The sequence below is a fragment of the Pelecanus crispus genome, chromosome 16, assembly GCF_030463565.1.
Source record: "Pelecanus crispus isolate bPelCri1 chromosome 16, bPelCri1.pri, whole genome shotgun sequence".
NCBI lineage: Eukaryota > Metazoa > Chordata > Aves > Pelecaniformes > Pelecanidae > Pelecanus > Pelecanus crispus.
In genome coordinates this window covers 3,188,982-3,201,622 of record NC_134658.1, presented here as the reverse complement: position 1 = coordinate 3,201,622, position 12,641 = coordinate 3,188,982, and the positions used below count along the sequence as shown (strand labels likewise).

At 65.8% G+C, this 12,641-nt stretch overlaps 1 protein-coding gene across 1 annotated transcript in view; it reads right to left on the bottom strand.

Moving 5' to 3' along the window:
• The window catches only part of NKAIN1 (sodium/potassium transporting ATPase interacting 1), a 38,683-nt gene extending 28,175 nt beyond the window's left edge, over nucleotides 1-10,508 (bottom strand). The window contains exon 1 of the mRNA XM_075721955.1: nucleotides 10,455-10,508. Coding sequence (XP_075578070.1) covers nucleotides 10,455-10,508 — 54 coding nt within the window. The remainder of the gene's footprint in view (nucleotides 1-10,454) is intronic.
• Between the last annotated feature and the right edge of the window lie 2,133 nt (nucleotides 10,509-12,641).

The window sequence follows — 12,641 nt, the reverse complement described above, 5'->3', positions numbered from 1 at the left end:
CCAGCGTCCTCCGCTCCCACCCCGAGCACCCTCCGCTCCCACTCTGAGCACCCTCCACTCCCACCCCGAGCATCCTCCGCTCCCACTCTGAGCACCCTCCACTCCCACCCCGAGCATCCTCCGCTCCCACTCTGAGCACCCTCCACTCCCACCCCGAGCATCCTCCGCTCCCACCCCGGGCACCCTCCGCTCCCACCCGAGCACCCTCCGCTCCCACCCCGAGCACCCTCCTCTCCCACTCCGAGCACCCTCCTCTCCCACTCCGAGCACCCTCCGCTCCCACCCCGGGCATCCTCCGCTCCCACCCCCAGCGTCCTCCGCTCCCACCCGAGCACCCTCCGCTCCCACCCCGAGCATCCTCCGCTCCCACTCCGAGCACCCTCCGCTCCCACTCTGAGCACCCTCCGCTCCCACCCCGGGCACCCTCCGCTCCCACTCCGAACACCCTCCGCTCCCACCCCGAGCATCCTCTGCTCCCACTCCAAGCACCCTCCGCTCCCACCCCGAGCACCCTCCGCTCCACTCTGAGCATCCTCCGCTCCCACCCCGAGCACCCTCCGCTCCCACCCCGAGCATCCTCCGCTCCCACCCCGGGCACCCTCCGCTCCCACTCCAAGCACCCTACGCTCCCACCCTGAGCACCCTCCACTCCCACTCCGAACACCCTCCGCTCCCACCCCGAGCATCCTCTGCTCCCACTCCAAGCACCCTCCGCTCCCACCCCGAGCACCCTCCGCTCCACTCTGAGCATCCTCCGCTCCACTCTGAGCATCCTCCGCTGCCACCCCGAGCATCCTCCGCTCCCACCCCGGGCACCCTCCGCTCCCACTCTGAGCATCCTCCGCTGCCACCCCGAGCATCCTCCGCTCCCACTCCGAGCACCCTCCGCTCCCACTCCGAGCACCCTCTGCCCCCACCCCGAGCGCCCTCCGCTCTCACCCTGGGCATCCTCCTCTCCCCTGGGACATCTCCCAGCCGGGGCTTTGCCCCGGGTGTCCCTGCGGGATGGCACGCGTGTGCCCGGGGGACGCAGTGCCAGGCAGAGGCAGACCACTCCAGCACCACACGATGTGCCCATGGCTCCCTGCAACCCTCCAGCCCCGAACACGCCCAGGCACCCCCAGCCCTTTGACTTCCCAAATCCCTTCCACCAAAGGTCTGCACGTTTGCCGTCCCCAGCGAGAGACCAGGGGAAGCAAACCCACCCTGCACCGGCTCCTCCCCGCTGCCAGGCTCCCGGTGTCCCCAGGACATGGGCTCTGCCCTGCACGTGTACGGCGGGAATGGCCTGCACCGTCGACCCAGTGAGGGGAAGAGACCAGAGCAGCCCAGAGCACTAATTAGCTGTAATCAAGGCAATTAGCCTGCGAACCGAGCAGCAGGCCAGCCCTGAGCTTGCTCCCTGCCCTGCCTTCGGTTGTGTCCCCTGCGTGGCTGCGACACCGGGCCAGGCATGGTGGCCGTGTCCCCTGCTTAGACGACACCCAGCCCCGCAGGGAGGATGAGGAGGGTGCCGGGACACGGCCAGGGCCGGCAAGGAGGATGATGAGGGTGCCGGGACACGGCCAGGGCCGGCAGGGAGGATGACGAGGGTGCCGGGACACGGCCAGGGCCGGCAGGGAGGATGACGAGGGTGCCGGGACACGGCCAGGGCCGGCAGGGAGGATGATGAGGGTGCCGGGACATGGCCAGGGCCGGCAGTGAGGATGACGAGGGTGCCGGGACACGGCCAGGGCCGGCTGTGAGGATGATGAGGGTGCCGGGACATGGCCGGGGCCGGCAGTGAGGATGATGAGGGTGCCGGGACACGGCCAGGGCCGGCTGTGAGGATGATGAGGGTGCCGGGACACGGCCAGGGCCGGCAGTGAGGATGACGAGGGTGCCGGGACATGGCCAGGGCCGGCAGGGAGGATGACGAGGGTGCCGGGACACGGCCAGGGCCGGCAGTGAGGATGATGAGGGTGCCGGGACACGGCCAGGGCCGGCAGTGAGGATGATGAGGGTGCCGGGACATGGCCAGGCCAGGAGCCCAAGAGCTCGGCCAGCGCCGGCGGCTCTGCAGCGCCATTGCTGTCGCGGCAGCCCCCGAGGGCCGCTCGGCGCTGCCTCCCCAGCGACCCCCGAGGGGATGGGTCCCCGCTGCCAGGATGCGGCGCCGCTCGTGCGCGGTGACCGACGCGCGCGCGATGAAGGGCTTCGTGGGAAGTCCCCTGTTCGGGTGATTCCCAAACTGTCCCCGCCATGGGCTGCAAACAGCCCCCAGCCCGGCTCGGGGGTCCTGCTGGCCCCCAAATACGGGGGGGGCTGCAGGGATGCAGCTGGATTCGCCACAGCCCCCCAAATACTTGCGCTTTCTCACATGCTTTTGGGCACCCAAGCAGCTCTGGCATTGACCCCTCCAAAGCCATCCCGCACCCTCCTGCATCGCTCCCTTAAAGCTCCTGCTTCCTAAAGGCCCCGCCGGCATTGCTGGGATGTACCGAGCCCCCCCCAAATCTGTGCCGAGCCCCTCAAGACCCGTGCTAAGCCCCCCGCCTCCCTGCAGGCTCGCGGCAGCCGATCGCTGATGAGGAAGGGGGGCTGAGCGTGGTGGCGAGGATTTTTTGGGGGAATAGCCCCTGGAAAGCTCTGCACCCCCACAGCTCGATCCCTGTCTGGGGACCGCGGGGGTGAGATGTTTGTCTGGGGAGGGGTCCGGGCCTGATCCTGCACCCCCTTACGCAGCCACAGCGCCGGAGGGGCGGCAGCGGGCGGCCCCAGCCCACGCAGGACTGAGCCAGCCCCGGGGGGCTCCCGGGGGACCTCCGCAGGTCCCCGAGGGGCTGGCGGGACACCCCCCTCCCCAGCCCGCCCCGCCGACCCCTCCAGGGCTCACAAAACAGCGTCGGGAGGATTTTCTTGATTCCCGTGCTGCCTCGAGGCACGAAGCGATGGAGGCCACGCGGGGACAGGGCAGAGGCAGCGCCTGCCCCCAGCATCCCTGCGCAGGATCCCCCCGCCAGCGGGGTCCCCCTCCAGCCCCCCAAATACTTGTGCGCGCTTCTGGGCATCAGAGCAGCCCAAACGCACCCCTTGAAACCCACCCTGCACCCTCCTGCGCCCCTCCCTCCAAGCTCCTGCTTGCTAATCCCCCAGCATCACTGGGATGCCCAAGCTCCCCGGCACAATGTGGGCTCCCAGCAGCCGATCCCTGATGGGGACGGGGGAAAAATCACCCCAACACAGCTCCCCGCGGCACCTCCCGCCCTGGCACAGGGGCAACTGGCTGGAAAAATCACTGTTTGATGATACGGTGAAACGTGCCGCTGCACGACGCCCATGGCTGGGGCAGGGGCCGCATCCTGCCCCGTCGCTCCCGTATGGGTGCGGGCAAAGCAGCGCTTGGGCAATTGGTTTTTTCTCCCCCAAATCTCCTTCTGCTGCAGAGCAAAAAGCAAAGACGGGTGAAATTTCCCAGCCAAGCACATGGGAGCTGTTATTAATCTTATTAATAAAACACTCGGGGTTTAATGTCCTGTTTAAATACGACCAGGGCTGCTCTCTGCCAGCTTTGCCTTCCCAGTTTTCCAGGCCGTTACGTACATATTTTGAAAATTGAAATAAATAGCTGCTTTCAAATGGGGGGAAGAAAAAAAAAGACACCAAGGGGCCCGCCCTGAGCCCCTCTGCCCCTCCGAGCATCCCCCCACGCTTCAGGCAGGATCTTTTCTCCCCACCCAGCACCCAACGCCCCATCACTTCCAGCCAAAAACCACCCCCAGCTCCACGCTCTGATGGGGACGAGGACATCCCTGGGCGTTCCGGGAGGATGAGGATGGGGATACAGCCTGGACTGCCGGGATGAGAGGGGTCTGAAGCCGCCCACCCACCTGCGGCTCGGCTTGGCCAGGCGCTGCAGCGATCAATACGTAATAACCCGCATCTCGCCGGCCGGCGCGGGAGGAGCCGTTAGGATGCGCGGCCGGCGTTGACGGGAATGTTAGGGTTTGGTGGGTCTTTCATCCCTGCCATGGGCCATTTTCTCCCCTTTCCATAAGGATATCCCCCGAGCCTCGGCACATGTCAATGGCTGCAGCATCCCAAGGGGTCCCCAGCCCCGCGGAGGAAGGCGATGTCGGCAGAACGCCGCTCCCCGGGGCGACGTGCGACGGCTGCCGGGTCACGGAGCCCTTTTCCAGCCCCCGAGCATCGGCGCAAGGCTGGGAGGATGCCGGTGCCCCGGTGCCTGCACCCAGCGTCCCGCCCACAGCCATAACCCACCGCTGCATCGACACCGGTGGGTGAAGCAGGATCAGCGCAGGGCTGGCAGCGCCGCGGGCTCAGCGCCAGAAAGGGATGTGGGTTTCCCATCAGGAATTGAATCTCTCCGCCATGAGTTTTGAACCATTTGAGCCCCGAATCCTTCTCCCTGCTCAATTACTCAGCCCCTCCGGGTCCTCCCTGTGCTTTCTCTCCAGAGAAACCGGGGGGACAGGAGCTGACAGCTCCATTGCAGGGGAAGAAGTGGTGGGAGCCACCGGTGCCCACGGGCTGGAGGAGAGCATCCCCCGGGGCTCCGAGTCTGCAAACAAATAAAGCCACCAGGAGCCCAGCTGCGATGTTCGTCGATCCCCGAGCGGCGAGTTCCCGCAGCAAAACCAACCGGTTCGCTGCCGGTACACAACCCAGGGTGCTCAGCACCTCCCAAACGCAGCCACCTGGCACCGGCGCGGGGACGTCCCCGTGGTCACCTGCATCCCCCACGGATGCACGGAGCCAGCCGCTGGCATCGAGCCCAGGGCAAGCGTTGGCCAAAGGCAGTGGGGAAAAGCCGTCACACCTGGAGGTAATTTCTTGCTGCAGTTAATCCCCTTTGTGGCTAAAGTCACTTTTCTCCGAAGAAAACGCTCCCTTTGCCTTATTTCTCCTGCATTAAGGTCCACGGATACCAGGAATCTCTTCTTCCTCCCTGTCTTCCCTCAGAGCAGCCACAGAGACCGAGCTTCTGAAGAGGCTGCTTTGCCGCATCTTCCAACCTCAGATCTCTCTCCCCGACCCCCTCCCAATGTCTCGGCGATGTATTTGGGGATGGGAGACACAGCTGCCCCACGGGCTGGCAGGGATGCGGTACCGGTGTGGGATGCGGTACCGGTATGGGATGCGGTTCCGGTATGGGATGCGGTACCGTCCCTGACTCACCCCGCGCCAGGCGATGCTCGCCACCGTCCCATCCGTCCGCGTGTTTTCTCTGGTGGTGATTTTATTCCTTCTCTTCTTTCTTTCTATTACTGAAACGAGCATCATTGATTTTTTATAGTACTAATTTTTTTCCTAACAGAAAGCCACCTGGGATTAAATCAAATTGCTTATTGGCATCTAAACACTATTATGGCAGCTCAGTCCTTTTCAGCAGCCAAACCTGTGAGCTCAATAAGAAACAAGATCAAGTTTGGCTGGATGAGACTCATTTTCCCAGTCATCAATTAGGCCACTGGCTTTTAGGCTTTGCTCATCGCACCGTGCATCAGCCTGTCCTTCCCGTGCTCTCCCGGCCTCGGTGTCGGGCCAGGCTGTTTTCTGGCTCATCCTCTTTATTTTCTCTACAACCCAGCCCTCTGAGACATTTATTTCCCAGTCCCCGTCGCTCCCAGCTCCGTTACAAACTGGCATGAATGATTTAGAGAGTTCTTCAACCGGTCTCGTTAATACTCTTGGGTGCACATTAGCTGGTCCTGCAAATTTAGACGTACTGCACTTTAATCGCGGTTTTAATTGCGAGCTGTAACGCTCTGCCTTCCCAAACGTGCGCCAATAAACCTTTATAGTGGCCTGTCAAGCACAGCTCTGCCTGTGAATAATGCGGATGCACCGGAGGATGCACGTCCACCGGAGGTCTCGCCAGGCTGGGATGCTTCTCCACGGCCGCCCGCACCCGCGGTCCCTCCTGTGGCTCCCAGGGCGGTCACCCGGGGAGGTGACAAGGTGGCCTGGGGTTTTCCACGCCTCTAACACGCGCAGTTCCCACCCTGGGGCTGCCCCCGGATCCTCGGCGCTGCCCGTCACCGGAGCATCCCCATCCCTCCTTGCCAGTGCCCACCGCCCCGCAGCATCCCCAGGCACGGAGGCATCACCGCACCCATCGTGTCCCATCCCGTGGGGATGGGGTGCGGGGAAACGCGGGGCTCACCATCCCCGCTGCCTCCGTCAGCCCCCCATTTCCATGGCAACCATGCAAATGTGAAAGCTTTCCATAATCATTAGGGAGCGGAGCCGAGCAGTATAAACAGTGACTGCAGTAGATTACATGCCTATTATGAACAGTCGCGCCTTCTGAGCGCTGGTAATTATACCTAATTGTGCATTTAATTGTGTAATTGAAAACCCCCATCCAGAGTTCAGCCCGGGCTCCCTTCCCCCTTCCCCGGCGGTGGGAAGGCGGCCGGGGGCAGCTCCGGCCCCGCTGCCCTCGTGTCATCCCCGCGCCGGGACCCGGCACGATGGGAACCACGCGAGGACAAAAGATGCCGGCAGATGTCGGAGGCGGCTGGCTCTCGCCGGTGCCAGAGCCGGCGGGTCGGTGGCCAAAACCAGGCAAATGAGGGCAGGAGGGGCGATGGGGACGGCAGGGCCACGAGGGTCCCGAGGCAGCGGCGGGGTCCCGCCGGGGAAGGGGGTGTCACCCAGGGCTGGCGGGTGGCTGGGGGAGGCAGGGGATGGGCCCGTCCTCTCCCTTCGCCCCTCCTTCGTTAAGCCGAGCCCGTTAGCTCCTTCTCCGGGCTGGCGAATGGCGACTCGCATCCCGGAGGCTCTCGGTGCCCCACGCGAACCCCACGGCTCGGGCAGGCAGGATGGGACGGACCCACGGCCCCTCTCCCTGCACCCCGACCCCGGGAGGAAGGATGCCAGTGCCAGCACGGCACGGCACGGCACGGCACAGCCCGGCAGGTTCCGGCAGGCTCAGCCGGGCGGGAGGTGCCGATGGAGCTTTGCTTTTCCAGCCAATTAAAGGAGAAGGAGAGAAACAAAGAAGGAAATGAAACCCCGGTTCGGAGCGACGTCGAGCTCCGCCGGGCGGAGGTGGGAGCTCTGAGCATCTCCTGTCCCCACCCGGCTCCGGGGCTGCAGCTGCAGCCCACCCCTCGGCGAGCCCCACGCCGCAGGGGGAGGCAATGGGGTCACCACTTTGTGATGGGGGAGCCCGCTCGAGCGAGCCTGCCCTGCGCCAGCGCCCGAGCACGGCCCCAGCGTACGGAGCGGGACGGCCGAGGGGCGCAGGACAGCAGCCGGCCGATCCAGCCAGGCCTCAGCTTCCAGCAGTCCGCATCCCGACGTCCCACATCACCGCCTCCGAGGCTGGGCACACCCACCCGCAGCAGCGCGGCTGTCCCCATCTGCAACCGACACCACTAGGCTTCAGAGTTAACAAGAGTCACGGCTTGCGGCTCTCACACCGCTGTGCCTGCGCTGGCAGTGCCGAGTGGCATCCAGGTTCGTTTTCCATCCAACCACCCCAGCATTCATCTTTGCATAAAGATAAATCCTCCCAACAACATCCTGGAGAAAGGTTGAATAAGGCACCGTAAACGCCCCAGCTGGTTCTTCAGTCTCCCAGATGACGGCGGGGACTGGCCAAAACCCGAGAGCTTTGATTCCATCCCACCTCATCCGCACAGATATCTCCGGGCAGCCCCTCCTGAGGTGGGCAGGGCCGTTGCGTGTCTGGCAAGTGGCTCCCTGGGCATCTTTTTGGCTTTTTCTGGAGAAAAGCATAAATGAAGGCAGAATCTGGTGGGTGCTGCTTGTTCCCTGGGAACGCAGACACCCAGCACTCGCAGCATCGCCTCGCCAAGCGGTGCAGGAGCGTGTGGGATACTGGGATGCTCCGAAGCGGCTGCGCTGGCTCCCCGCTGTGCTGCGGCCCAAAAACCGGTTTCCCAAACTGGTTCAGGTGCAAGCGCTGCCGCGAGGTCTGGGCTGCGCAGGCGGGCGGCTCTGCCTGCAGCGGGCAGGGCGTGCTGCCTTCCCCCAGCCCGGCGCGGGGGTCCCTGGACCTCGCACGCGGCGGGTGCCAGCAGCACCCCAGCACGCTGTAGCCACGGCGCATCCTCTGCCACCCCGGGCATCCCCCGCGTCCGGCGGGGACAAGGGACCAGGGGCGCATCCCCCGGGGACAGGTTGCGAATATCGGGGCACCACCCCAGGGTGGGCCGGGCCTCACCCACGCGGCTTCATTTAAGGGAAACTGAGGCACAGGCTAGCCGCTGATTTGGAGTTCGGCGAGCCAGCGCGCTGGCGGGGTAGCCCTGCCGTTGGCACAAGCTGGCCCCGCAGCAGCGGGGCACGGCTTCCCGAGCAGCCCCAGCGCACGCCAGTCCAAGCCCGGCCGCAGCGGCTGGGGGCACTGGGGGCACGGCTGTCCCCTCCCTTAGCGCAGAGGGCCCAGGACAGGCACGGAGCCCCGTGGTGCCGTCCCCACGTCGGGGGTGGCACAGAGCAGCCGAAGCGGAGGAGGGGAGCAGAGCCGGGGTCAGGCATCCGCCCCGCTTCCCAACGTCCCCTCCCAAACCTCAGCACCGCCCGGTCCGCCTGCCCCGGCCACGCCACCGCGGGGATGAATATTGGCCTCGGCCACCCAAGGGACACCCTGATGGCACCCGCCACCTCCACCCCCCGGGGCTGGCTCAGCCCAGGGCTGCGGGTGGGCACCCAGACCCCTCACCCCGGGCAGGGCACCCAGCAGCACCTTCTCCCCGTGGGGCGGGTGGGTGCCGCTGCTGTGGGATGGGGTGCTGGGGGGGCATCTCCCCACGGCCAGCGGGGTGCGAGCTGCTGCTCCGCAGCCGGGAAGGAGCTTGGCAGAGCATCCTGCAGGCTGGGAGGGGATGAGCTGGGGTATGGGGTGAGCCTGGGGTGGAAAGGCCACCGGTGGGGGACAATTCCGGAGCCAAGGCACCAGGATGCCAGCAGCACCACGACACGCAAGGAGAGGGGTGGAGAGGAAACCCTGACCCCAACCTGCAGCACAAAGTTTCTCTGGGTGCGAGCAGGAGCTGCTCTCCCAGCCCAGGAGCTCACACCGATTTCTTTCTTCCCCTAAAATAAATAAATAGATTAAAATCTCTCGCATCTGGGATATCTCAGGGAATAAACACCAACAAACCTGTTTGGGAGCTGAGTGGTAAAAAAAAAAAAAAGTGACCGAAAGCCAGGAAACTCCCGCACACCTGGCTAACACCGGTCAGATTTATCCTGAATAAGGTGGAAGGGGAGCGAAGCGCAGAGCAAGACTTTACAGACTGAACCGGGGGGGACAGCGGGGGACACGAGAGGCCGCTCCCGCCGGGCATGGCGGGACTGCAGCCCGGGGACGAGCCCACCGCGGCTCCGCTCCCCCAGGGCCGAGGGCTGGCTTCGAAGCTTCCCATGCCCCACCAGCAAAGCCCGGTCCCCGCCTCTGTGCGAAGGGGGGGACCCCTCCCCACTCACTGCCTTCCCAAGGGTGGAGAATGAACAAGAGCAACGCCAGGAAGAAAGCGCCCGTCAGCGGGATGCCACCATCGGCATCTCCCGCACGGAGCCGGAGCCCGTTTCCATCGCCGCCTCCACCCACCCCACCGGCCCCCCCCCAGTCCCCGGGGACACCACGGGCTGACCGCCACGCGTTTCGGCAACCCCCCCGCCCCCGTTCTCCTTGCCGCGACAACCCCCGGCATGGTCGCGGGGGCAAGTTGGAGAACGCCGATTCCCCGTTAATGAACCACCCGGCCGGGATAACGAATCGTAACCGTGTCGGCGCTGGTTTTAGCAGAAGCCCCCCCGAATACCGCACACGCTCCCTTCACCTGCTCCTCTGTCAGCAGCCTGATGGAGATTGATTTGCGGGCGGCGGCAAGCACGGCACCTAATTATTACGAAGACCGACAATCCCATTAAAATTAAACCTCTCCCCTCTCTCTGCCCCAGCATCCCAGCGTCGCCCGGCCGCAGGCAGGCGGGTCCCGCTCGGAAGCAGGAGAGTTTACAAAGTGCTGGCAGCGGCTCCAAGTTTTCCTCTCGCCCCGACTCGGGGGACCAGCACCCCAAGCAACACCCTTGCCGTCGCCAGGATGGGAAATCGCCGGCGGGAGCGAACTCGGAGGGAAGAGAGCGCAGTTGGAAACAAAGCTCACACCTGCTGGAGACGCATCCCCAGGCGCTGACGGCACCGGGAACCGGTTCGCATCCAGCTCCCCAGCCGCAACTCCAGCCAGCGCTGGGCTGAGGCGGGGGACGAGGGTGGCATTTCGTTCCTCCTCGCTCATTATTTTCTCTTTTCCTTTTATTTTTTTTTTTGGTTTTGGGGTGGCAGCGAGGCATCCCCAAGCCGGTCCCACAGCAAGGTCACCGGCGAGCCGGCGTGGGCGACGGCGACGGGCAGCGTTTCGCACAAAGCACGACCCGGCATGCCGACGAGCGCGGGCGGCCCCTCGCCTTACCAGCTGCAGGCAGCAGAATCCCACCAGCGTGCATCTCCCATTGCATCTCCCCATGGTTTCCCAGCCGGAGCCTCGGGTTTCCCCCAGCGTGGCCTGGCGTCGCCGTCCTCCGGCTCCTCAGCAGCCGCCGCTCCGCCGGCGCAGCCGCCGCCCGGGGAGCATCGGGGGGCACCGGCAGCCTGTGCCGCTCTGCGGGCTGCGGCCGGCCCCGGCTCTCCCCTCACAGCAGCCCCGCCGCCTCCCGCATCCTGCCAGGTTAGCACAGAGGCGGGCTGCGCTCAGAAAGGGGCATCGCCCCCCTTCTCCGCCTCCCCGCCCCGCCGAGCCCCGCTCCCCCCGAGCCCGCTACAGCCCCGTCCCCCGGCGCGGGGGCGGCGGGGCCGCGCACACCTCGCCCTCCATGCCCGGCCGCGCTGCGGGAGCCCCCCCGGCCCCTCTATTGTCTCTCCCGCACAGCCGCGCTCGGCGGGCGGGGAGGGGGCGGCGGCCGGGGTCGGGGGCGCGCCGGGCAGGGCGGGCCGCGGCTGCCGGAACAAGGCCGGACGCGCTCCCGGCGGGGCCCGGCGGGCGGCGCGGCCGGGCGGGCGGAGGGGAGGCCGGGGCAGCCCGCGCCGCGCCGAGCCCTTGGCGGCTTCCGGGGGCGCCGGGCAGCGCGGCCGCGGGGCGCGCCCGCCTTTCGCCACCCCCAGGAGCTGCCTTTTTAATCGCACATTATTATATATATATATATTTTTTTTTTCCCCCTTCCGGAGCCGGGCGGGGCTGGGTTAAATCCCGGCGATGTGCAAACGCAAAGAGCCGGGGAGCGGCCGCCCTCCCCCTTCCCCCGGCCATGTGCAAACGCAAAGAGCCGGGGAGCGGCTGCCCTCCCCCTTCCCCCGGCCCTGCGGCCCTGGGGGTGCCTGGAGCCGCAGCGCAGGGACCCCGCAGCCGCCTCCCCCGGGGGCTCCCCGGGGCGGCCCTGGCAGGGCAGGAGCGGGGCTTGCAGGGAGGGCAGCGCCGGGGGGGAAGCCCCCAGGAGCCCCCTGCAGAGCCCGGCTCCACAGCCGGCCCCAGGGCCGGGAGCGACAGAGGCGAGAGAGCACCCGGCCGGCTTCGGGTCTCGCTCCCAGAGGGGCTCGCAGGCTCAAGTTCAGGTCTGGGCGAGGGGGTGGGTGCAGACAGCTGGCCCCTAACCGCCACCCACCCGGCTCGCCTTTGTTCCTCGCGGCGTACCTTCAGGGGGATCCGAGAGCCCACATCTGCCGAGGAATAACCGGGATGCCGCTTTTCCAGTGCTTTAGAAACCTCCTTCCGAAATGCCGCCCAGCAGGAGGACTTGGGAACAGTTCGCTGCTTTCCAATTCCATGATTTCTTAATCCCCAGCCCTGATTTTTATAAGGAAGCGGCTCCTAAGCCAGCCCTACGTGCTCTTAGGTGTCAGAGCAGCTCTGCCTGGGATCCGAGGGGCTGCAGCCTTGCAGACGCCTTCGTGTGCAGGTGTCGGTCTGGCCTGGCCCGTCCAAGCTTGCAGGGGCCCGGCCAGACCACACATCCCCACACTGCTGGGACCAGCCTACAGCTCCTACCACACCTGGAGCTCTTCCTTCAGCCTCCGTGGTGGGAATTCCTCTCCCTCACAGCTGTTCTGCGCTCCCAGGAGCATTTCGGGAGGCCCACGCACGGCTGAAGGACGGGGCTTTGCAGACAACGCTCGGCTTCCATGAATGCAAAAAGCGTGCCGCAAAACTGCAGCGGGTTCGCCGAGCGATGCTCTTAACCGGGCGTCCTGGGCGAGGCGGTTGAACCCAGACTGAGCCAGTGGGTGTTTGAAACCTGGGGACCTCTGCGTTTCTCCCCCGCTGTCTCAGGCTGGTTGTGAGCGCACGGTGCGCGGCTGCCCTGCGTACACCCACGCCTCGCCGTGCAGGCTGCCGAGGACCCCGCCTGTGGACCTGGCCCCCCTGTGGCATCCCCACTGAGGGCTTGACTCCGTCACCCCCAGCGCTCCTTGCTCCATCATCTCCAGGTCCTCACCAAGAGCCTGAGAGAGGTCCCGTCACCCTCATCCCACGGGGAGCGGTGTCCCGGGCTCCTAGGGGTTATCCGGGTGCGTGAGGTGGGGGGACCAGACCCGTCTCCAGGATCGAGCTTGTGGGCTCCTCTGGGATTTAAGCACAGCAGAAACCCGGAGCAGAGGGACTGGT